The sequence below is a fragment of the Centruroides vittatus genome, unplaced genomic scaffold, assembly GCF_030686945.1.
Source record: "Centruroides vittatus isolate TY-2023 unplaced genomic scaffold, ASM3068694v2 contig_549, whole genome shotgun sequence".
Lineage (NCBI taxonomy): Eukaryota > Metazoa > Arthropoda > Arachnida > Scorpiones > Buthidae > Centruroides > Centruroides vittatus.
The window spans coordinates 5,454,189-5,479,093 of NW_027122325.1; the positions used below are offsets into that span (position 1 = coordinate 5,454,189).

The 24,905-nt window shown below is 32.0% G+C and overlaps 1 protein-coding gene and 2 long non-coding RNA genes across 4 annotated transcripts; all 3 read left to right on the forward strand.

The window, feature by feature from the left end:
* The first annotated feature begins 73 nt into the window (after window positions 1-73).
* On the forward strand, window positions 74-17,087 carry RpS15 (ribosomal protein S15). Its single transcript, XM_067274539.1, has 4 exons — window positions 74-204; window positions 12,417-12,508; window positions 14,798-15,032; window positions 16,931-17,087. Exons 1-4 carry the CDS (start codon window positions 196-198, stop codon window positions 17,042-17,044), a joined length of 450 nt encoding a protein of 149 aa, XP_067130640.1. The 5' UTR covers window positions 74-195; the 3' UTR covers window positions 17,045-17,087.
* Window positions 17,088-18,701: 1,614 nt separating this feature from the next.
* LOC136978648 (uncharacterized) lies at window positions 18,702-21,739 on the forward strand. Of its 2 annotated transcripts, none has more exons than XR_010881258.1 (3): window positions 18,702-18,927; window positions 19,822-19,864; window positions 21,696-21,739. It is a non-coding gene; the product is annotated as an uncharacterized lncRNA (long non-coding RNA). The 2 variants fall into 2 exon arrangements; XR_010881259.1 differs by lacking the exon at window positions 21,696-21,739 and adding an exon at window positions 20,056-20,094.
* A 409-nt stretch (window positions 21,740-22,148) lies between these two features.
* Window positions 22,149-23,046, forward strand: LOC136978647 (uncharacterized). Its single transcript, XR_010881257.1, has 3 exons — window positions 22,149-22,206; window positions 22,398-22,440; window positions 22,567-23,046. It is a non-coding gene; the product is annotated as an uncharacterized lncRNA (long non-coding RNA).
* Window positions 23,047-24,905: the final 1,859 nt, after the last annotated feature.

Here is a 24,905-nt window from a genome sequence, read left to right on the forward strand (position 1 = left end):
TGAGACAAGTAACTATTGCTTTTTACACAACAAAACCGACTAATCCACTTCGCAGAAACACTCCGCATAAAACTTAAAAACTTATAATAGTTTTCTTACGCTTCTGCCATCTGGCGGCGGCAACGAAAATCATTTGCGACTTGTAACGTAACCGTGCGCGTGGAACTTTGGGATATTGTCTCTTACACGTTAGCCATGGACGAGGTAAGATTGTAATTTTAATCCGTATTAATCTTTCATTAAACGCTTTGTTAATACAAAATTACATTCACTTTATATAAAAATGTAGTCGAAAATTAGTTTTAGTTATAAATATTCTTACATATAACTCTAATGAATCCACATCGTGTTGTTTCGATGGTGTGGTTTTAGGCCTACCGATATTCAAGATTTTTATATTATAAATGTAAGATCCGAGAACAAAGACTGAATAATTATGGGAAATAATTATATATAATGGTTTTTACAGAATGTTAGAAATACTTTTAATAATTTTCACTCGATTGTAGTGTGTAATGACCAGAAATCGCAGTTTTCTCGTCGTTACACAGAAATATGGATATTAACTGAGGAAACGTGAAAAATGAATAATAATTGTTCTGTACATACTATGAAAATAAATCTTTAGATATATCTTTTTTCCTTTCACAAAATAACATTTTTTAAAAAGAAAATGGAACTGATTTTGCACGTTCATAAACAATGAACACTGACTTACATTATAAAGAGAAATTATTGTTAATTAATGAATAGTTTTAAAAGTTACTATTGAATTATACTAGCATACTGGATTTATTATAACTTATTTTAGGTGTTACAACTGGTTGTATATTACTAAAATAAAATATACAGGGGGTGCAAAAGTAGGGGTTCTTATGCAGTTTAGGGGGTACAGCAATTTGAAAGGTTATTTTTCCTTAAAATTAATTGATTCTAGACTAATATGACTTGAACATTTCCAAAACACATATAATTTGTTGGGAATGATCCATATAAAATATGCTATAAACAAAAAACTTGTAGGAATACTTTCCGAGTGTACATCGTTCAAATACGCCATTGCTTAAGCTCATTTTTGTTGCGAAGCGGCACATTGGACGGCAGATGTCTAATTCGCTGAACTTTGGAGACATCTTTAATAGAAATAGTATAAAATCATTTTAAATGTGGATTAAAATCGACATATGACAATGTATGATAATTTGATAAATAACTAATAATTATACTCTGCTTGTAAATGGCCTAATTTCATTCATGTCTTAAGCAACATTGAGTTTTATTGGGTGTACTATAGATTACCACCTATAGAATTTCAGGACTTTGATTATATATTTGAATTCAGGGGACCGAGACGAGTTCAACGGTACCCTATTTTTGGACCGGAGATGAAAAATAAAAAAGTTATCATACTTTTTTAATGCTCTCATGAAAACAGCACCATAGTTGCTAGTACTGCCATCTTGCGGTAAAGTCTGTAAACCATGACGTCGGACTACGGTCATCTCCAGGAGGGTTAAACACGCGATACGAGAGTGGAGGGAGTGACGCGACTTCCAATCATCGCGAAATCGCCATTTCGGTTAATGTTACTTATGGCAGCAAACATGGCGGCCATTCCCACTGTGCTCCTGACTGACCTCTCGGAGGGGAGCCGCCAGCAGGCCGCCATGTGCTAAATGTCACTAGTTATTGATTCATGGTAGTTCTTGAACAAAGTAAAAAGGGGGAAACGTCTACTAAAGGCAATTTTAACGGCAAGCGACGCGACTCCCGATTGCGATAGTGAGGCCAACTTAGCGGAGAGAGCGACGCAACTCCCTATCATCGCGCGATTGCTGGAAAAAAGTATGATAACTTTTTTATTTTTTGTCTCCGGTCCAAAAGTAGGTTATCGTTGAACTCGTCTCAGTCTCTTGAGTTCAGATATATACCCAAAGACCCGAAATTCCATAGGTGGTAATCTATAGTATCCCCATTTTATTTATTTACATCGAGACAATAGACATCTCATGTTGCATCTGATTAACATTTATCATTATAATATATATCATGATAGAATTATTGTTGTTAGCAAGCGGTTTTACCTTTGTTGTTTCATACGGTTGTTCATTGTTTATTATTATTATTATCATCATCATCATCAGAGAACACAACAGAGATGCAAGGCATTGCCGAGATGAGCAAGTGGTTATGAGAAATGTCATGTGACACACTTCATATGCATCCGCCGTCCAATGAGCCGCTTTACGACAAAAATGAGCTTAAGCAATGGTGTCTTCAAACGATGCACACTTGGGAAGTATTCCTACAAGTTTTTGCTTATAGCACATTTTATGGGATCATTCCTAAAAAATTATATGTATTTTGGAAATGTTCGAATCATATTAGTCTAGAATCGATTAATTTTATGGGAGAAAACCTTTCAAACTGCCATACCCCTTAAAATGCACAAGTTCCAAAAATAGGAAGAAAAAACATTTATTTTATGTACAAATTAAATCACAAATAAGGAATACAAACTAATAAAAATAATAATGAACACTAAATATTTGTATTTCTCAGATTCTCAACTGTATACCTACTTTTACACCCTCCTGTATATTATGTACTAAGATAGTAATATAGTAGCACTTTCTGAACTTTTAAATTTTAAGAGAGATATTTGATAGACATTTTCAAAACACAGAATTTGTTTGTTACTGATTCATGTAAAAAAATACTATAAAAAAAAGAAATCATAGGCCTACTTACTGCCCTGTTTGGGTTGCCATTGCTTTAAAGCTTCTTTCTGGTATGGTTGTTTCACATTGGAAGTTATGACTTTCATAGTTGTATTAAAGTTGTTTTGGGGATACTATAGATTACCACCTATGGAATTTTGGGTCTTTGGGTATATATCTGAACTCAGGAGACCGAGACGAGTTCAACGATAACCTACTTTTGGACCGGAGACGAAAAATAAAAAAGTTATCATACTTTTTTCCAGCGATTGCGCGATGATAGAGAATCGCGTCGCTCTCACCGCTAAGTCGGCCTCGCTATCGCAATCGGGAGTCGCGTCGCTTGGCATTAAAATTGCTTTTAGTAGAAGTTTTCCCCCCTTTTTTACTTTGTTCAAGAACTACCGTGAATCAATAACTAGTGACATTTAGCACATGGCGGCCTGCCGGCGGCTCCCCTCCAGGAGGTCAGTCAGGAGCACGAACAGTGGGAACGGCCACCATGTTCACTGCCTTAAGTAACATTAACCGAAATGGCGATCGCGCGATGATTGGAAGTCGCGTCGCTCCCTCCACTCTCGTATCGCGTGTTTAACTCTCCTGGAGATGACCGTAGTCTGACGTCGTGGTTTGCAGACTTTACTGCAAGATGGCAGTACTAGTAACTATGGTGTCGTCTTCACGAGAGCATTAAAAAAAGTATGATAACTTTTTTATTTTTCGTCTCCGGTCCAAAAATAGGGTACTGTTGAACTCGTGTCGGTTCCTGAGTTCAAATATATAATCAAAGTCCTGAAATTCCATAGGTGGTAATCTATAGTTTCCCAAAGATATTGATTTTTATTAGAATAATCAATCTGCAAACAGTACAACTTTTTTATATATGATGAAAAAAGACATTTCACATTTTTGCCAAGTACAAGTTTTATGAAGTCATTATTTGTTATAAATATCAACATAAGTATTGATAGTTCATGATTGTTTAAACTTGGATATGTTGAGATGATTGCATTAAAAATGACTTCATTAAAAAATGTTAATAATAATAATAATAATAATTACTTCAATTAAGAGTTAAATAAATACATGTAGGAACTTATATTTTATGATAGTCCTTAAATTTAATAAAAATACATGTCTATAATATATTTAAAAAGTAAACTCAATATATACACATACACATTAAATAATAAACCAAATAACTATTTCGAATGGTTTATGCAAGTGAGTGCAGAACAACCACTCATTTCACCTTAAAATTCAACACTAAAATCACAGCAAACACATGATAATTGACTGTAGAGCTAGGGGAACTGAGTTGAGCGCCACCTGTACGCAGGCAAAGAAATCTGTTTCAGGAAAACGCATGCATCTTTGGGTTAGATATGTACTGAAATGTGGTGCTTGTTTTCTTCCTGTGATAATGAACCACAGCTTTCTGCCACACAAAACTTCAAAAAGTAACTGTTGTGTGGTCAGTTGTAGTGTTGCCTATATTACTGTGCCACCAGGTACAAAGTTAACCAGTAATGTGCAATAGTATTTTTTAAAAAATTGATATTAATATCAATAATATGACATATGTACGTGCAGAATCAATACATTAAGTCAAAATGATCTACCGTCACTTCTCCACTTATGACCATTTCGACATATGTTCGAAGTTTGCTAACCGAACCCACGTCGTAAGTTGAGAAGTGATTGTATTGACTAATGGAGGCATTACTTTGACTGTAAACTGCTGAATGTATGTATATATTATATATTATTTTTAAATATATACTTATAAATAATATATAAATTTTTAGGTTAATGTTACCTTAGGATCCAAAATGGCGGCCGGGGAAATTTTTCCCTACTTCGGACACTGCGACGGGGAAAAAATTTTCCCCTGCATTCAAGATGGCCGCGGTTCCGGACGCCATCTTGAATTTCTCTGCAGACTCCGCGAATTTTTTTAACCGAAATAAACAATAAAAAACAACAAAAAGAGGAGTTTTTTACTCACTTTTCGATTGTTCGATATTCTGAGTATGATCTCCTCTTTGGGGGTCAACGAAATTTTTCGAATGGTTGACTGTTCTATGTTCGACCGCTACTCCTCCTATGTCGTCAATGTGCACATATCCTTTCCATTCGTCCGTTATTATCGTACTGCCGGAATTCACGTATTTACAAACGATCCAATTCACAGTGTTTTCTGATCTGTCGTTCACCTGACATATGAAGCATTTCTTATCTTCATCGCAATGAATGCAAACGGACTCGGTCGGCTGTATGCTTAATTTTACAGCAAATTTCGATGCTTTATCGATACGGGGAGGCAAACCTAGCTCCGAAAAGTCATCTTCCATTAACTTGTAGAAATCACGGGAAGTGCATATCGACCAAAATTCGTCGTTGCAACTCAAATCGGCAAAACTAGTCATTATCGAACAATTGGCAATAAACTAAACGCGGGGAGGTAAGGAGAGGAAAAAAACACGGTCTTTCCTTAATTTCTGATTACTTGGTTCTCTAACTTTTAAGATTAAATTGCAATAAAAGAAATAACAATACTTACTAATACTGGAGGAATTAATAATAATAAATATTCACCGATAGCAATTTGTGTGCAAATGAAATATCGTTACGGAAAAAAAAAAAACAGCAATTAATCCAATACGCAATTTGTCGCAACACAGCAGTAAACGATTCCAACAGAAAACTAGTCGATTTGCATAAAATTGCCCAGAAATGGACAGAAAGCACGGCACAGATCATACATTTGCATATTCGTGCATAACACCCCTACGAATTTCCCACCGATTTTACTCTCACACGACATCACGAAAAGGCTCCCTCTACCGTCACAAATTTACACACTACCATCTCCGTTTCGAGGTTACAGGATACTCGGCAACGTCGAACGCAGGGTAGAAACCGAACGGGGAAAAAATCCCCACGTCATCAACGTCTCGACTCTAGGGATAAATTTTTCCCCGTTGCAGTGTCCGAAGTAGGGAAAAATTTTCCTGGCCGCCATTTTGGATCCTAAGGTAACATTAACCAATTTTTATTTATTAAAATATATATAGTGTTACATGTAACATACAAAATTCATACAAGATAAATTCATATATTGCAAGAATGCTATTATTTCTCAACAACAATCAAATGAACAAAATGTTGAAACAAAAGTTCATTCATTATATTCCTGAAGATGGCCCAGGGTGGGCCGAAAACGTTAGAACAAACGTGAAAGAAATTAACTGGAAGGATTAAGGTTACATTAGAAGATGGCCCAGGGTGGGCCGAAAACATTAGAACAAACGTGAAAGAAATTAACTGGAAGGATTAAGGTTACATTAGAAGAAGTACATTTATCCAGTACGTTTGGTTGATGTGAGTTGGAATAATTAACATGAAGTACTAAACTTTAAAATTATCACATTGAAAAATCACTGGTAAGATGATCATCAGAATCTTCCTCACTAGAATGTTTTTGTATAGTTGAAGCAGATGATGGTTTCCAAGTGTAACATTTTATTGTTGTTGCTTTTAAATAGCTCTTTTGCTAATAATAGTGCTTCACAGGACTCGGTAAGAAATCGATTTTGTAGTTATTTACTTCCAAAGTAAAGTAAAGAAATATAGAACGAAAAATTAATGTTTTGAAAGGAAAGGTATTAGGATTTCATGAACAGTACTAGGAAAATGGTGTTGGGTATCTTGGTACTGGAACAAGTAAAAAGGTACTAGATTAGTAGAAAAGTATTAGGTGGAACAACACTTGTGCCGATTCTGTTACCCGGTGTTGCCACTAGAGGGGCCTTGATCTAGTTTTGCTGTTCCTTCCCACTAGCTCTATAGTACACTGATTTGGCCTAAAAATGGTGTGCAAGTTGTCTTTGGTTTAAGGAGCCTTAGCATGATAGCTGTCAGTGACACATTGTTTAACACATGATTCACCTCTTGAATTTCTAAGAGACAGTAGACCACAGTTTGATAAACATTACATTTGTTACATTTCCAATAATAATGTAATATTTTACAACAAAACCCACCAACTTAAGATTTGATAGTGATTTATTTTTCAAGATTAACTCTAAACAAAAAAAAACAGAACAAATAATCAAATTACTGTAAAATTCAGATTATCTGCTTATAATTCTAAGTAAATAATAACAGATTTGTTTAAAACTGGATTAGGAATACTAATACACCACCACAATGCCTTGATCTAGTCCAGCTCTACTTCTCTAGACAAACTAATGTTTTTGATCTAAGATAATCATTAAATATTACTCGAAAATGGAAGTCTAAAGAACAAGATGTACTGTACTTCAATTCAAAACTACCAATTAGATGTGTATAGATGTAATTAAATCAAATAGGGTAATGGCCAGTAATTGATCATTTAAAGTAGTTTTGGATTTTGATAGTCTTTATTACAATGTATAGTAATACAGAATGCAAATTTTGTGTGTTAAAACATGTTTTTTTCAGCAAAACATTTTTGTAGACCCTATATAAACTAGATTTTCCTTGAATCTTACATCCTGTAACAGAACCATATTTATACTAGGCATTCTTGATGTTCATTGGGTCTTTCTGATTATGTAATAGTTACATTTTTGAATAATATTTGAAGATGATCTTAGGAGAAGATTAAAAGTGTTAGTTTTTTTTCAAATAAGTAATCTGCTGCTGGACTAGATCAAAGTACTGTGGTGGTATATATCTAAATTTACAAATATATCTTATATATGTTATGGACAAAGTGATTAATCGGGCATTATGAATAATGACCAAAAAGGGTGCGCAGTGTGATAAATATTGATAAATTATCAAATTGACCAGTCACTATGAATACTGCTATCACCTAGTCGGGCAAAATGATGATAATACGATGAGGAGTGATCATCCACCATAGGCTAGCCAGTCAGCAATCAGAGTTGCCGATTGTATTGCATTGAGTGCATATCGTGTTTAGTACCGAATTTTAATTTGGTTAAAAAAACTCCACTTATTTCATTTAGAAATATCTATTTTTTGTGAATTATTTCAAATTATTTTAAAAAGAATATGTGATCTTTTAAAACTAAGTACTATTAACTATATTAATTAAATGGTAAAATTTTACCTATGTGCATCATCATGGCGGTGGTTGCAACTGTTTGTGTTCCTGATGGATTCCTCCCAGAGGGGAGCCACTGATTTTTAAATGTCACTAGATATTTATACACACTAGTTATTGTTACATGTGTTCAAGAACTACCCTGAATAAATAACTAGTGACGTTAAACAATCTGCGGTTCCCCTCCGGGAGGAATCTGTCAAGAGCACAAACAGTCGCGACCGCCGCCAAATTTGGTACTAAACGCAATATGCACACGTTTGCATTTAGTACCGAAATATATGCTCTTTACCTCAAGGGTACGTTCGTTGAGTTAAACAAGAATAACGTCATTGTTATTCTTGTTTCATTAGACTTTTCGGACAATTCATTTATAACTAAATGGCTGTTTCTAAAATCGAAGATATGAATGTTGCTAGTGCAGCCTTATCCGAAATATTTTTCTTAGATTGCTTTGGATGGACAGTTATTTCAATCATTTCACCTTATAATTCACAATTTAAACACACTAGTAGATTTAGAAACATTGATATCGTCGGGCGCCATTTTCTTAACGAAGTAAACTAACTCTTTTCTTCGTGAGCTTCGTTAGAGTTTTGTTCAAAATGTCGTCACCACGGAGCATGCGCGCTGAGCGAGACTACTACTTTTCGAACAATTCGTGACTAACACGTTTAACTCATTCAACTTAACGAACGTACCCCAAATTAGTACTGTAGTATCTAGCCCCTGTAAATCATACTTTTCTGTTAGCAATGGAGTCATGCTGGTCTAACTCTATTCATGGGAAAGATTTTGAATTAAAATAATGTTACTTCCAGTTTGCAGTGGAAGTTTGTATATAGTTAATTGGGGCCTCCTGCCCCTAAGCTTTTCATATCTGGTCTTGAATTTCATTAATCTAAAATTGTTCTCGAGATTAAGGAAAGACAGATAGATGGATGACAGTGGAAATTTATTAGTTTGCAGTTTTTTTCAATTTGCAGCCCAATAATGTGGCCTTAAATAGTTTGAATGAAACTGTGTTATAGCACACAGATGCAAAGAATAATTGGTCTCAAATGGTATCAGTGTCAAGTTAGTCCCTGAACTTTGTTTCTAAAATTTTATGAATCATTCAGTTTTGTAGTCTGTTAAAATTTTTTGTTAGTGAATAGTTAAAATAAAAAGATATTAACACTGTCCCAACCTTATCATTAAATAATGTAATAGAGAGAATCACTTGCTAGTAAGTACCGGTGTAATTTGCGTGAAAAATCTTCTTTCCACAAACGTTTTCGAGCTTTCCAAACAGCTCTTCTTCAGGTGGAGAAAAAAGTTCCGACGAAATACTTCGAAAAAAGACGAAAAAAGAACGTAGACATTTAAATAAAAACGGAATCTAAAAAGAAGAAGAAGCTATATCCATCTGTAGGGCTAACCATCGGACCACATGTATAAATCGGAAGGATGAAATTAATCTTTCTATAGCGTGGCAGGCCCTCATAAACAACGATCTATAAATAGCAACATCGGCGCACGAATGCGCATGTCCACCTTAATGTTCGTTTGATATGCGAGTTCCGTAATTTTTTGTTTAAACATCTGCATTCTATTTTTAGATTCCGTTTTTATTTAAATGTCTATGTTCTTTTTTCGTCTTTTTTCGAAGTATTTCGTCGGAACCTTTTTTTCTCTACCTGAAGAAGAGCTGTTTGGAAAGTCTCCTGAAAACGTTTGTTTCTAAAATTTTATGAATCATTCAGTTTTGTAGTCTGTTAAAATTTTTTGTTAGTGAATAGTTAAAATAAAAAGATATTAACACTGTCCCAACCTTATCATTAAATAATGTAATAGAGAGAATCACTTGCTAGTAAGATAAAGCATGAGAAATGAAGTTCAGAATGAATAAAATGAAACTACAGAGTTATGTTACAGAGCCATTTCCCATATAAGTTGAGCAATTTGTCAAAATTATTAACCTTTCAATAGTGGAACAGTCAGATGTGGCGCTATCACTTAGTTGTGGAGAAGAAACGTGGGAAATTTTTTAAGTATTTTTTTCACTTGTTTTTTCTCATTATCGTTTCAGAAAAAGATTTTGTAAACAGTTATGTCTAGTAAAGAAAAGTCTTTTTTATTGTTACATAATTCATTTTTTATGTGAATTTTTTTTGTGCTAAATTCTTTAGCAGATATATACGTCCCTCACCACTGCCACACAATCGTCCTTGACATATATACCGTAGAGCAAAGTTTGTCCGAATCAGTTGGGGACTGGGGTTGTTTGGATAACCGATTATGTACAAAAAAATATATTAACCTATCTGATGTTGAAATTTTTCTCCGTTGCGTGTTGCTTCATGTTTAATTTTCGTCAATTTTAAGCCTAACGAAAATTTTTATAATAATAATCGAGGGTATTGTATCGTTAAAAATTATTTCTTCATTTTGTACAAACAAAATAAATATATTGAAAAATATAAAAACAAAAAAATTATACTTTAGAAGTTAATCTAGTATCAAAAATGTTTGATTCAGCATGACACATTCTGACTAGAAAGCTTTCGGTTAACCGGCTTTTGGATAAATGATGCTCTACTGTGTCTATATATATACAGGGTGGGCCAACGAAAACGAAACGGCAGAGTGTTCGTGTTCATCCAAGCAAATCGCTCGGACAGGTCGATTTTATTCTCGAGGGGACATCTTTTGCAATAAAGTTTTTGTGATTCTGAATACAACAGACAACAAAAAATTTTAAAAACTCATTTATTTTGTATTAACTAAACAAACATTTATTTCGAAAAAAATGTTTGTTTAGTTAATATTCAGATTCACAAAAACTTTATTGCATAAGATGTCCCCTCGAGAATAAAATTGACCTGTCCGAGCGATTTGCTTGGACGAACACGAACACTGCCGTTTCGTTTTCGTTGGCCCACCCTGTATATGTCTTTCACTGCTGAGTGGTTAATTAAAAAATAATAATATATGCAATATCATTATTAAATAATAGAAGACTAAAATGAAAAATAGATAAGATTTGTTAGAGGAAAAAACATATTAAAAAATTTAATATTTCTTATTCTAAAAATCTGTTTTTTTTTTTTTTTTCTTCTTTTCTTTTTCTTTACTTGGCTGTTATACAGAGGGAAAGTATAGTGATCCAGAAAAATAACCCCCCAGATTTTTACAACTTTTACTTAGTACACCTTGAAACATTGAGAAATGCAAAAAAAAAAATTAGGGTGATTTCTGTGTATATGGATGTTAATGTGGGGGGGCATGATTTTGTTCCTCCCATTTGAAGCTTAATAGCGAGGTTGAGGCCGAAGTTTTAAACATGAAAACGTGCACATCGGACATTGAGAGCCGCTTTCCTGTAAGCCTAGAAGTTTAACAATGGCAATTGGAATGTTAAGCATGATTCCACTAACTTTCCAAACACCATTGTCAAACTTCTAGGCTTACAGGAAAGCGGCACTGAACGTCCGATGTACACGTTTTCATGTTTAAAACTTCGGCCTCAACCTTGCTAATAATTCCTGTGCTTTTTGTCAAAAATTTCTGAAATTTTGCAGGGAGGTTTGTTTATTAGGGGGATTGATGCTATTAAATTTTAGTGGTTAAAGGTCGAGGGGATAAGAAGATAATGGAGGTCGTGTGTGTGTCCAGTAGGGTCTGACTTAATGACAGTTTTACTTGTGATTAGCATTTACAATTATTTATACAACTCGTCTCTACACTCAAAATTAAGCTTTTTGCCATTTTATAATAATTTTTAAAAAGTTTTTTTAATAAAATATAACAACAGATAGCACCACCAAAATTTTAAATGATGATGGTTTATTTTAAAGAGTAGTTTTCTAGAAATATTTTAAGGTTGATAATTTATTTGTCCTGTTTTTTGCAGAGTTAATCCTGAAAAATAAATCGTTTTCAAATCTGTATTCAATTCATCAGTTGAATCTGTGGATTATACTTCGAAAGAATTTAAAATTTTAGTTTCCAGTAAAGAACAAATTCTGGAAAATTAAATGTTTAAGTAAACTATTGTAATATGTAAAAAATGTGCATTTCATCCAAATTGTTGTATTTTCATTTATTGTATCTTTTACGATATGTTGATTAACAACACAACTGCAACAAATGACTTTTTTAGGATATTGTGTTCTCCATGAATGGCTAAACTGCTGCAGAGCTGTCTGGTATGAAATTGATGAGGTGTTAGAGAATTCTTTACTGCTATTCAATCACAGCATTCACATGCTCCCCTAATTGTTTTGACACTTGAGTTTAGTTGTAGAAGTCACGATTTAAATACTTGATAAATATTTTTAACTTAATTATAGCCTTTAATTTTCTATGGAGAAAAGATGTGTTCCAAGCATTAAAATTTTTTCCTAATTTTAAATGCAGAACATTAAAAGTGTCTATCAAGAACTTTTTTCTATAACTAAGCTGTAAATTCATTATGATTTAAGCTAACAAGGAATCAAGACAAATGTCAGAATATTGAATATTCATTTTTTTATTTTTAACTTAATTTAAAATGTATATTTGATTTTTATAAAAGTATTGAAATTTCTTAACAGCAAGAACAGCAAGAAGTGCAAAAAAAGAAAAGATCTTTCAGGAAATATACCTATCGAGGTGTAGATTTGGATCAACTCCTTGATATGTCAAAGTAAGTTGGATAATTTTTAGTTTTTTTATATTTAACATGTGAAAGAGAGTTTCAATATGCTATTTAACATTGCTATTTTTATGTTATGTATTCAGTACATATTAGATACAGTTAAACCTGTCTATCTTGAATCTTATGGGAATGAGAAAAAAGTTTGAGATAGACAGATTTCGAGGTCTAGAGGTTCCTACACAGTAAACAGTTTGATTGGAAGTATGGTATTGTATTAATACAACAACGAATACAAGTACATACCTGTATTAGGTATAAATAAAATATTTTTGACATACCTTAACAGAAATAGTTGTCAATAGTTTATGATGTTTGGTGTTTTTTAACCAATAGTGAGATTGAGGCTGAAGTTTTAAATGCAAAAACGTGTACGTCGGACATTCAGCGCCACTTTCCTGTAAGCCTATAAGTTTGACAATGGTGTTTGGAAAGTCAGTGGAATCATGCTCGACATTCCAAATGCCATTGCCAAACTACATGCATGCAAGGAAAAAATCACTGTTGTCATTGCTGTTAGTTTTATTACATTTATTATTTCAGAAAATATATTTTCCTGTAAGAATACTGTTACTTCAGTAACCACACTACAATAGAAACTTTAAAATGCAGTAATATTTTTAATTTTCATTCAAAATGAAGAGAACATAAACATATTTCTGATGCATATTATTTAAATAGTATTCTAATGAAAAAATGTGCAATGATTAAAATACCGAAAAAATGCTTAAATAAAATTAAAAGATAACAAAAAACTAAACAAAAAAGTTTATTGTTAGAATAAATACTAACAATGATAAAAATAGAAAAAAATTTTAAATGCATGTAAGGTAAACTTCACTTTTAATCATAAACAATGAATTGAACTTAATTTTTTCACATTAACTCTTTGTTTATGAGAAAAGTCATCTAAAGCTATTGAACCTTACAATGAAGAAAGATCATTGTAAACATTACACAACAAATAATTGAAATTTACCAATAAAAAATACTTTCTGCCATTTATTTTTCAAAAATAATTCCATTTTCATTACTTTGTACAGAAAGTAATTTTTTCGTGGGAGCAGCCATATTGAATTAGCGCAAAGCTTAACAATGAACTAGCACTCCAAGCTTACCAATTTTGCTAAACATGACGTCACATAGCTCTAAAGTTGCCAATGAGTGTGGCGCTCAGACAAAAGTATACAGGCTGAGCGTGCTAACAGTATAATTAGCTCAGAAGTAAATGCACTCATAGTGGAAGCTAATGACATCACAACTCACTCATGGCACTGTCTATAGTCTATAAATTATGACAATGTTCTTAGTTTTTCATAATTAGTAGGTTGAAATTTATATTAAAAAAATTTGTTGCTCATGACTTTCAGTATGACCTATGTAGGATTAAAAGTTACAATTACTTTTGTAAAAATAACATATTCATTAATTTGAAATATAAATAACTATATAAGCAGTGTAGATCTGATACACTTCAGTATATATTTTATTTTTACTGGTTTTTGAACTTAATTCATTCTAAAAGTTGTTTGAAAGCTGATTTGTTTTAAAACCAAAACAAATTTCCCTATAACAATATAAAATAGATTAATCCATTCCTGACCCCAAAACAGAGATCTTTTTTAGCTGCATTTTATGCATAAAAATGCCTACAAATGCAATATTATTTGTTTATTTATTTATTTAAAGGTTCAAAGAGTAAGTACGTGTTTGTTTAATACTAGTATTCAGACTTGAAGTTATTATAATATTTATAACTATTCTATATATATTATTCAAAAGCAAAATGCTCAGAAACCAAAACTAACACTTTACAATGAAGTGCTATGAATAATCACAGCACATTGGCAAAATGAAACAGGCCCTGTTTATCTGTAGTTTATTTATATTATTATTAATTAACAAAATTAGTGTTCTGTGTACATAGCTGTATTCTGTTTACTTAAATTACATCAGTTATGTGGATATAGTCAGTATACAGGTGGCATTTTGCATATTGTACAGAAATGTGTAAATCTCAGATAATTTAAACTTGCGATTTTGTCTCTTGAATTTCAAACTAATAGCATTTCCTGTAATTAAAATATAAAAAAATTAAATCTTTTTATATTATGCTTTGTTGATATGCAATTTTGTCATATTTTAAATATATAGTTCTAGATATGGTTAATAAAAATACTTTAAATAAACTAATTTAAATTTATTGCTGTAAAATATATGATTAATAAAGATAATAGTGAGTAATAATCAATTTTATCATAAAATATTTTAAACTTTTAGCAATCAACTGATGGAACTACTACACTGTAGAGCAAGGCGACGTTATGCAAGAGGACTTAAGCGAAAACCATTGGCTCTTCTTAAAAAGTTAAGAAAAGCTAAAAAGAATGCAGGTCCTTTAGAAAAACCTGAAGTAGTCAAAACTCATTTACGTGATATGATAATAATTCCTGAAATGGTTGGATCCATTGTTGGAGTTTATAATGGAAAAACTTTTAATCAAGTTGAAATTAAGGTAACAAATTACATGTTTAGCTTAAGCATTAATTTTGAAAATATGATTTAATAGTTATCTTTTTTATGATTGTGGTACCAATATATGCATTGAAAAAACTGAAAATTTGTTTATTTTTAAAGAACTATTTGTAATTTTAATACACATTTTCACCATTTTAAATAAGATACGTCAATTATAACATAATACAATTATTATAAAAATTGTAATTAATCTACGATAGCTACCTAGTTATTTCATTAAAGAAAAATCTATTACAGAGAAGATTAAAATATTTAATAAATTTTCCGGTTTACTTTTTAAAGTTATGATTATAAAAAATTATATTTTTTCCTATTTTATAAAAAAAGAGAGAGAGAGAGAATATACATGGAGTGATCGAAAAATAACTTCACAAAGCACATTTTTAAACAAAGATTTCCTCAAGTACATACAAATTATGCCAGTCACACAGTGCACAAACATTAAATTTGTTAACTATGATAGATAATATAACCTTAATTCCACTAATTAGGACTTGTGTTTGAGGATTTAAGATGACGTAATTGCTTTTCTTCGCCTTTCCATGCTAAAATTTAAGCTATTTCAGATAGGTGGTAGACCATCCATCTTATAACTGACATGGTCCTACTAATTTTATTTTTTGAACCTGTATAAAAACACTTTGATAGTAAGAATTTTGTGACTAATGATCAATTGTAGAAAGCAATAACTTCAGGTACACTAAGTTAGATATTGATTTTTTTTATACTAGATTGATATTCTGGTGTTATGCTGGAATAAGTGTTTAGACAATGGCAGCAAATTTTATAGTATGATTTCAAGCCTTTCTGGTCTGATTTATTTAACATTTTGTATATACAATTGTTAAATTATTATAACTTATCATATAAATGAAGCGTGCAATGCCATAATGTTGTAAATGCCAAAAAACAAACTTTTCAGGAGAGAGAAAAAACACTTTTTCTAATGAACAAACTTTAATCAAATGCTAAAAAAATTATTTTAACAATTTACACTTTGGAATAAAACATTGGGTTTAATTTCAAACACCTAAGTATGATGGTAAGGAAACAAAAAAAGTTTAAAAACAGAGTTAGAGCCATAACGTTGTAAATGCCAAAATTGTGCAAGTGCATAAAGTTGTAAATGCCAAAAACAATTACAATCATAAAATTAATGTTTTTACAGCTGAAAAACTGTTTTGAATACCAAAAACTTACATTTAAATTATTAAACACAATTTACAAATTCAATATCAATTTTAACATTAAAAACTGGCAATAATCTATTAGTGACTGCTTCCTGGCTTCAACAATGTGAGCCCACAGTTTTGATACTTGAACTGGGCTGTAATCTCTATCAATTGTAATATAATTATGATAAATAAAGGAAAATATAAACAATAAGGTATTAATTTAGTGTAATAAAAGTTAAAATGTATTTAAAAACTTCAAATTTGAAAGATTAATGGAAGTCCGAATATCATTTTGAAATATCAAATAATAAGATGATACAGGTTAACTATTAATAAACTGGGATTCAGTTATCCGGTTCTGCATAAAAAACTCACTGTGTTACAAATTGGAATAACAAAATGATGTAAATGTAAACTGTAACATTTTACACGCCAAAAGTCACGTGGCTTGAACTTTGGCACTTAAAACGTTATGGCTTGCACATAAATTCATCTTCAAAATATAGCCACTTAGAGCGCCACAATTGCCACAATATTTTTTTGTAGGAAAAAACATTAAAATTCATTTCTTCAATAAAACGTATTTTGAGAAAAATGGCATTTACAACCTTATGGCATTGCATGCTTCAAATATTGTAAATAATCATTGTATAAAAATGAGTTTTTTGTTTTCATATATTTAAATTTGTCTTTTTTCCAGCCTGAAATGATTGGTCATTATCTTGGTGAATTTAGTATTACGTACAAACCTGTTAAGCATGGTCGACCAGGTATTGGTGCCACTCATTCTTCAAGATTTATTCCATTGAAATAAGTTTGAATTATGTATGTTTCACACAATAAAGAATGAAAAAATATTTTTTGTTTCGATATTTCTTTTTTTTTTATACTTAGAACATTTCGGAACAAAAACAAAGAGTTTAAGGAACATTTTTTCTTCTAAATATTTTATTATAGTGTTAGAACTTGTCTAGCTTTTTCCCATATTATGTAATCGTTATAGGATGAATTAAAATTAAACTAATTTGTAATTAATCTTCTTGGACAAATAGTTACAGAACAACATTTGTTTTTTAATACATTTGCATATTTCTAAGATGTTTCCATTTTTTCAATGAAATAAAAGTATTTCAAAATGAAATTTTTCTATTATGAAAAAAAATGCTGAAGCTTAGCATGTACAGTACAGTACAGTACAATTAAAATATAAACAAACTCCATTAAGTGTTTAAAATTTGGTAGAAATTTATAAAAAATATTACTGAAAAATTATCCAAATTACATTAAAAAATGATTTATTATGTTGATTACAATATTTTGTAAATTAAAAAAAACCTTTGAGTTGGCAAATAATGTATTGTACAGATAATTTTATTTACAAATACTATTTGCAAGTGAAACTAAAATTTTTTCCAATTTTTAACATTATTAAAACAATATTTAAATTTTTATATATACAATATGTCAAACTTTTAACAGTGATGGGTCTCAATCTAGATAAGTGGATGGCAAATTTGAAATTAGTATAACTTAGTCAATTTTACAATTTAGAATACAAATTTTTGAAACTGAAAATGTTCTTTATTCATATCAAATCATATCTTAAGTTAATTTTGGTTTATTTCATAAAGAAAAAAAGAAACACTTATCAAATAATAGTAAAAATATAATGTTCAATGTTTTAAATGGAAGGGCATAGTAAAAAGTGTTCATATACGAAAAGAAAAGGATCAAAGCACATCAGATGGAAAAAATTAGGTGTGATACAGAATTAGTCAAATAAAATTTAATTACAAAGAAAACGAATTTACACATAACAGGTGAGTTTTTTTTGTTACTTTTTTTAACATTCACAATTTTCTAAAGGATTTATTCTGAACAACAAACAGTTGTATAGTTACATGATCTGTTTGCTCACATGTGTTATGGATTTTCAAATATTTCTCTTACAGGAGCATTTTGATGCCAAAAGATGGCTGCACTTGCTTATTAGAGGTAAGCAGTTGTTTGGTTTTTCTTTAGTCGTTTTTATTGTGATGATTTGGGTTTAGCATTCGCGGTTTCCACCAGATGGGACTTGTTCCTTAAGATGGCTATGCATGTCTGATTATGTTAATAAATATGTTTGTGCTGACATATTACACATTTTGAAGCTGATCCTCATTTGGATCTATTTATTGTTACAGGAGCATTTTGAAGCCAGAAGATGGCTGCACTTGCTTATTAGAGGTAAGCAGTTGTTTGGTTTTTCTTTAGTCGTTTTTATTGTGATGATTTGGGTTTAGCATTCGCGGTTTCCACCAGATGGGACTTGTTCCTTAAGATGGCTATGCATGTCTGATTATGTTAATAAATATGTTTGTGCTGACATATTACACATTTTGAAGCTGATCCTCATTTGGATCTATTTATTGTTACAGGAGCATTTTGAAGCCAGAAGATGGCTGCACTTGCTTATTAGAGGTAAGCAGTTGTTTGGTTTTTCTTTAGTCGTTTTTATTGTGATGATTTGGGTTTAGCATTCGCGGTTTCCACCAGATGGGACTTGTTCCTTAAGATGGCTATGCATGTCTGATTATGTTAATAAATATGTTTGTGCTGACATATTACACATTTTGAAGCTGATCCTCATTTGGATCTATTTATTGTTACAGGAGCATTTTGAAACCAGAAGATGGCTGCACTTGCTTATTAGAGGTAAGCAGTTGTTTGGTTTTTCTTTAGTCGTTTTTATTGTGATGATTTGGGTTTAGCATTCGCGGTTTCCACCAGATGGGACTTGTTCCTTAAGATGGCTATGCATGTCTGATTATGTTAATAAATATGTTTGTGCTGACATATTACACATTTTGAAGCTGATCCTCATTTGGATCTATTTATTGTTACAGGAGCATTTTGAAGCCAGAAGATGGCTGCACTTGCTTATTAGAGGTAAGCAGTTGTTTGGTTTTTCTTTAGTCGTTTTTATTGTGATGATTTGGGTTTAGCATTCGCGGTTTCCACCAGATGGGACTTGTTCCTTAAGATGGCTATGCATGTCTGATTATGTTAATAAATATGTTTGTGCTGACATATTACACATTTTGAAGCTGATCCTCATTTGGACTCTATTTATTGTTACAGGAGCATTTTGAAGCCAGAAGATGGCTGCACTTGCTTATTAGAGGTAAGCAGTTGTTTGGTTTTTCTTTAGTCGTTTTTATTGTGATGATTTGGGTTTAGCATTCGCGGTTTCCACCAGATGGGACTTGTTCCTTAAGATGGCTATGCATGTCTGATTATGTTAATAAATATGTTTGTGCTGACATATTACACATTTTGAAGCTGATCCTCATTTTGACTTATTTATTGTTACAGGAGCATTTTGAAGCCAGAAGATGGCTGCACTTGCTTATTAGAGGTAAGCAGTTGTTTGGTTTTTCTTTAGTCGTTTTTATTGTGATGATTTGGGTTTAGCATTCGCGGTTTCCACCAGATGGGACTTGTTCCTTAAGATGGCTATGCATGTCTGATTATGTTAATAAATATGTTTGTGCTGACATATTACACATTTTGAAGCTGATCCTCATTTGGATCTATTTATTGTTACAGGAGCATTTTGAAACCAGAAGATGGCTGCACTTGCTTATTACAGGTAAGCAGTTGTTTGGTTTTTCTTTAGTCGTTTTTATTGTGATGATTTGGGTTTAGCATTCGCGGTTTCCACCAGATGGGACTTGTTCCTTAAGATGGCTATGCATGTCTGATTATGTTAATAAATATGTTTGTGCTGACATATTACACATTTTGAAGCTGATCCTCATTTGGATCTATTTATTGTTACAGGAGCATTTTGAAGCCAGAAGATGGCTGCACTTGCTTATTAGAGGTAAGCAGTTGTTTGGTTTTTCTTTAGTCGTTTTTATTGTGATGATTTGGGTTTAGCATTCGCGGTTTCCACCAGATGGGACTTGTTCCTTAAGATGGCTATGCATGTCTGATTATGTTAATAAATATGTTTGTGCTGACATATTACACATTTTGAAGCTGATCCTCATTTGGATCTATTTATTGTTACAGGAGCATTTTGAAGCCAGAAGATGGCTGCACTTGCTTATTAGAGGTAAGCAGTTGTTTGGTTTTTCTTTAGTCGTTTTTATTGTGATGATTTGGGTTTAGCATTCGCGGTTTCCACCAGATGGGACTTGTTCCTTAAGATGGCTATGCATGTCTGATTATGTTAATAAATATGTTTGTGCTGACATATTACACATTTTGAAGCTGATCCTCATTTTGACTTATTTATTGTTACAGGAGCATTTTGAAGCCAGAAGATGGCTGCACTTGCTTATTAGAGGTAAGCAGTTGTTTGGTTTTTCTTTAGTCGTTTTTATTGTGATGATTTGGGTTTAGCATTCGCGGTTTCCACCAGATGGGACTTGTTCCTTAAGATGGCTATGCATGTCTGATTATGTTAATAAATATGTTTGTGCTGACATATTACACATTTTGAAGCTGATCCTCATTTGGACTCTATTTATTGTTACAGGAGCATTTTGAAGCCAGAAGATGGCTGCACTTGCTTATTAGAGGTAAGCAGTTGTTTGGTTTTTCTTTAGTCGTTTTTATTGTGATGATTTGGGTTTAGCATTCGCGGTTTCCACCAGATGGGACTTGTTCCTTAAGATGGCTATGCATGTCTGATTATGTTAATAAATATGTTTGTGCTGACATATTACACATTTTGAAGCTGATCCTCATTTTGACTTATTTATTGTTACAGGAGCATTTTGAAGCCAGAAGATGGCTGCACTTGCTTATTAGAGGTAAGCAGTTGTTTGGTTTTTCTTTAGTCGTTTTTATTGTGATGATTTGGGTTTAGCATTCGCGGTTTCCACCAGATGGGACTTGTTCCTTAAGATGGCTATGCATGTCTGATTATGTTAATAAATATGTTTGTGCTGACATATTACACATTTTGAAGCTGATCCTCATTTGGATCTATTTATTGTTACAGGAGCATTTTGAAGCCAGAAGATGGCTGCACTTGCTTATTAGAGGTAAGCAGTTGTTTGGTTTTTCTTTAGTCGTTTTTATTGTGATGATTTGGGTTTAGCATTCGCGGTTTCCACCAGATGGGACTTGTTCCTTAAGATGGCTATGCATGTCTGATTATGTTAATAAATATGTTTGTGCTGACATATTACACATTTTGAAGCTGATCCTCATTTGGACTCTATTTATTGTTACAGGAGCATTTTGAAGCCAGAAGATGGCTGCACTTGCTTATTAGAGGTAAGCAGTTGTTTGGTTTTTCTTTAGTCGTTTTTATTGTGATGATTTGGGTTTAGCATTCGCGGTTTCCACCAGATGGGACTTGTTCCTTAAGATGGCTATGCATGTCTGATTATGTTAATAAATATGTTTGTGCTGACATATTACACATTTTGAAGCTGATCCTCATTTGGATCTATTTATTGTTACAGGAGCATTTTGAAGCCAGAAGATGGCTGCACTTGCTTATTACAGGTAAGCAGTTGTTTGGTTTTTCTTTAGTCGTTTTTATTGTGATGATTTGGGTTTAGCATTCGCGGTTTCCACCAGATGGGACTTGTTCCTTAAGATGGCTATGCATGTCTGATTATGTTAATAAATATGTTTGTGCTGACATATTACACATTTTGAAGCTGATCCTCATTTTGACTTATTTATTGTTACAGGAGCATTTTGAAGCCAGAAGATGGCGCACTTGCTTATTAGAGGTAAGCAGTTGTTTGGTTTTTCTTTAGTCGTTTTTATTGTGATGATTTGGGTTTAGCATTCGCGGTTTCCACCAGATGGGACTTGTTCCTTAAGATGGCTATGCATGTCTGATTATGTTAATAAATATGTTTGTGCTGACATATTACACATTTTGAAGCTGATCCTCATTTTGACTCTATTTATTGTTACAGGAGCATTTTGAAGCCAGAAGATGGCTGCACTTGCTTATTACAGGTAAGCAGTTGTTTGGTTTTTCTTTAGTCGTTTTTATTGTGATGATTTGGGTTTAGCATTCGCGGTTTCCACCAGATGGGACTTGTTCCTTAAGATGGCTATGCATGTCTGATTATGTTAATAAATATGTTTGTGCTGACATATTACACATTTTGAAGCTGATCCTCATTTTGACTTATTTATTGTTACAGGAGCATTTTGAAGCCAGAAGATGGCTGCACTTGCTTATTACAGGTAAGCAGTTGTTTGGTTTTTTTAGTCGTTTTTATTGTGATGATTTGTGTTGTTAATAAATATGTTTGTGTTGTCATGCTTTACATAAACTATTCTAATTTTGATGCATTTTTGATCAAATTTCAGTTGTTGCATAAGACTAGAATTATGTTATTGAAATAATCAGATTGGAAGAGAAACAAGCCAAGGAGATTGTTGAAATATATCATACACAGGGTTCCTACACACCTGGAAAGTCAGGGATTTTCATTAGTTTTGGAAAAAGTCATGGAAAGTCAGGGAATTTGTCGAAAACTGTCAAAAAGTCAGGGAATTTGTCTCCTTAACTGCCTTGTTGATTTTATTTGCTGAATATGGCTGACTAAGCGTAGCCATCTGCAGGCGGAAGAAGTAATGCTGCAATCTTTAATAAGAAAATATACCAGAATCCGTTTTGAATCTGAAATGGCTCTTTTCACCGTTCTAAAGCCATATAATTTTACAGTTGTGGATTAATAACAGGATAAACTACTATTATGTAATAGTGTTTAATTTTTAATTTTAATAATTCAGCGATTATAAAAAGATGAATTTGTTAATTAGAATAAAAAATAACTAATTAAAAATTAGTTTACAAACTTTTAAAACTTGAAATCGTAATTTATTAGATTGTTCACTTCAAAATAGCTAAATAGATCAGTAAAAATCCGTGATTTAGTTGTTTTTCACGTTTAAAACATTACTATACAACATAAAAAGTTATAAATAGCTACCCGACATTTACAGTAAAATGCTGACACCTTTCCTTGAAAAGAACTGTACTGCAAGCGTATTTTTCTCCCTCTCCCGTTAATTTCCGCAACTTCCATACATAGTTTAATAATTAGTTTAACAGAAATAATGTTGGGTAACAAATATCCACTGATTTTGGCAAATTTAGGCATCATACTTGTAATAGATATACTGTAGTTATCGTTTTGAAAATCATCTAGGTAATCCGATAGTTTAACCAATGTTAACTTGCTTATAATTAATTATAAATTTAAAAAGCTGGTAAATTTTTAAAAAATTAATTAAATTACTAAAAAATTAAAATAAATTTGATTATCTTTTGTGCGAAACAACAACAAAACAATTTTTATAGTTATGTTGCAAAAGAAAAAGATTTGTAGTTACGATTCTATGCGCTGAACTTCTATATTTTATTAACATATAATTGTAATTTCGTTTGATGTTTATTTCTGTACACTCAAACCTGTTTTTGTGCGGTATATGAAAATTTCAATCAAATTGGAACATAATTGACTTCTGTAAAATTTTTTAAAACTCTATTGGATGTTTTCTATGACATCAAGTTTTTTCATTTTTTATTAAGTAAAATTTTTTTCTCTTACCTTTTTTTCGGTCCCCTGGTATTTTAATAGCATAAAAATCAGAAATATTGTGTTAAATGTAGACTGCAGGTGTGAAATTTCACGCCTTGTTAAATGAAAGAATAACACTTCCTGCAGCTATATTTATCAAATAAAAGTATTTTTTAACGATTACTTTTAACTTTTTATATAGTTTTTCTGTAAAACCACTTTTTGGGAGGGTGTTTATTTCGGGAATTATTTCCGGCAAATTTTTTTAATGTTAGATTCGTATTTAAGTGGAAATAATTAATATAAAAAATAAACTTCTTAGAGGATTTTTTCCCCCATTAGGGATTGCAGAAAAAGGCCCAAGGAGTTAAAGAAGCAATTCCTAGTTATTTCGTACGATTTTGAGTTATTTTTCACGTGAGACTTTTTTTATGCGGTCCCTATTCACCGCATAAAAAAATACTTTTTGTGTTGCGAAAACTATTTTTTATAGCTACTCGTGCGTTTTTTTATGCGTTTTCTTTTATGTGGTCCTTATCCACCACACAAAAACAGGTTTGAGTGCATTTATTTTATTTTATTTAAATTCTATACATTTTAAGAATCCTAATTTTCGTAATACTATGACGTCATAGAAATACAAGTCTCACTAAAATAGAAAAACGTAAAAAAATTAAATTATTAGATGAAAAAAAAGGAATGAGTAAAAATTTTTTTATAGAAACTTGAGAAATAGTCAAGACAGTGCAGCTCTCAAGATTGATCATTTGGATTGGAGTTGGATTTTCCATTGTTTGAAAAGACAATGTATACTTCTGTGAACTCGGATTCTTCGATTGACGTAAGTAAATCGGAGAATCCATTAGATCCCCATCATAAAGCGTGGGTGATGGTCCGAAACCAATCCAGGAAACGATTGAGGGCTACCTTTTCCTTCCACAAATTAACAGTTGCCTTTCAAAAGGAGGACTTTTCTAACTCAGGAAAAACACGAGTGATATATGTTAGTGCTAGACATCAAACAGAAATCAAATGAACTTTCCTTTCCGGATTGTTCACTGAACATTGCTCCAGATTCCACTACCACCACTATGAACTTAAGACAAGAAACGAAGACAACTT

Excerpts from the sequence above, each read along its gene's own strand:
- RpS15 (XM_067274539.1), top strand. Across the intron at positions 12,509-14,797 it reads CAACTCCTTGATATGTCAAA|CAATCAACTGATGGAACTAC; the intron begins GTAAGTTGGATA and ends TTAAACTTTTAG. Across the intron at positions 15,033-16,930 it reads TTAATCAAGTTGAAATTAAG|CCTGAAATGATTGGTCATTA; the intron begins GTAACAAATTAC and ends TCTTTTTTCCAG.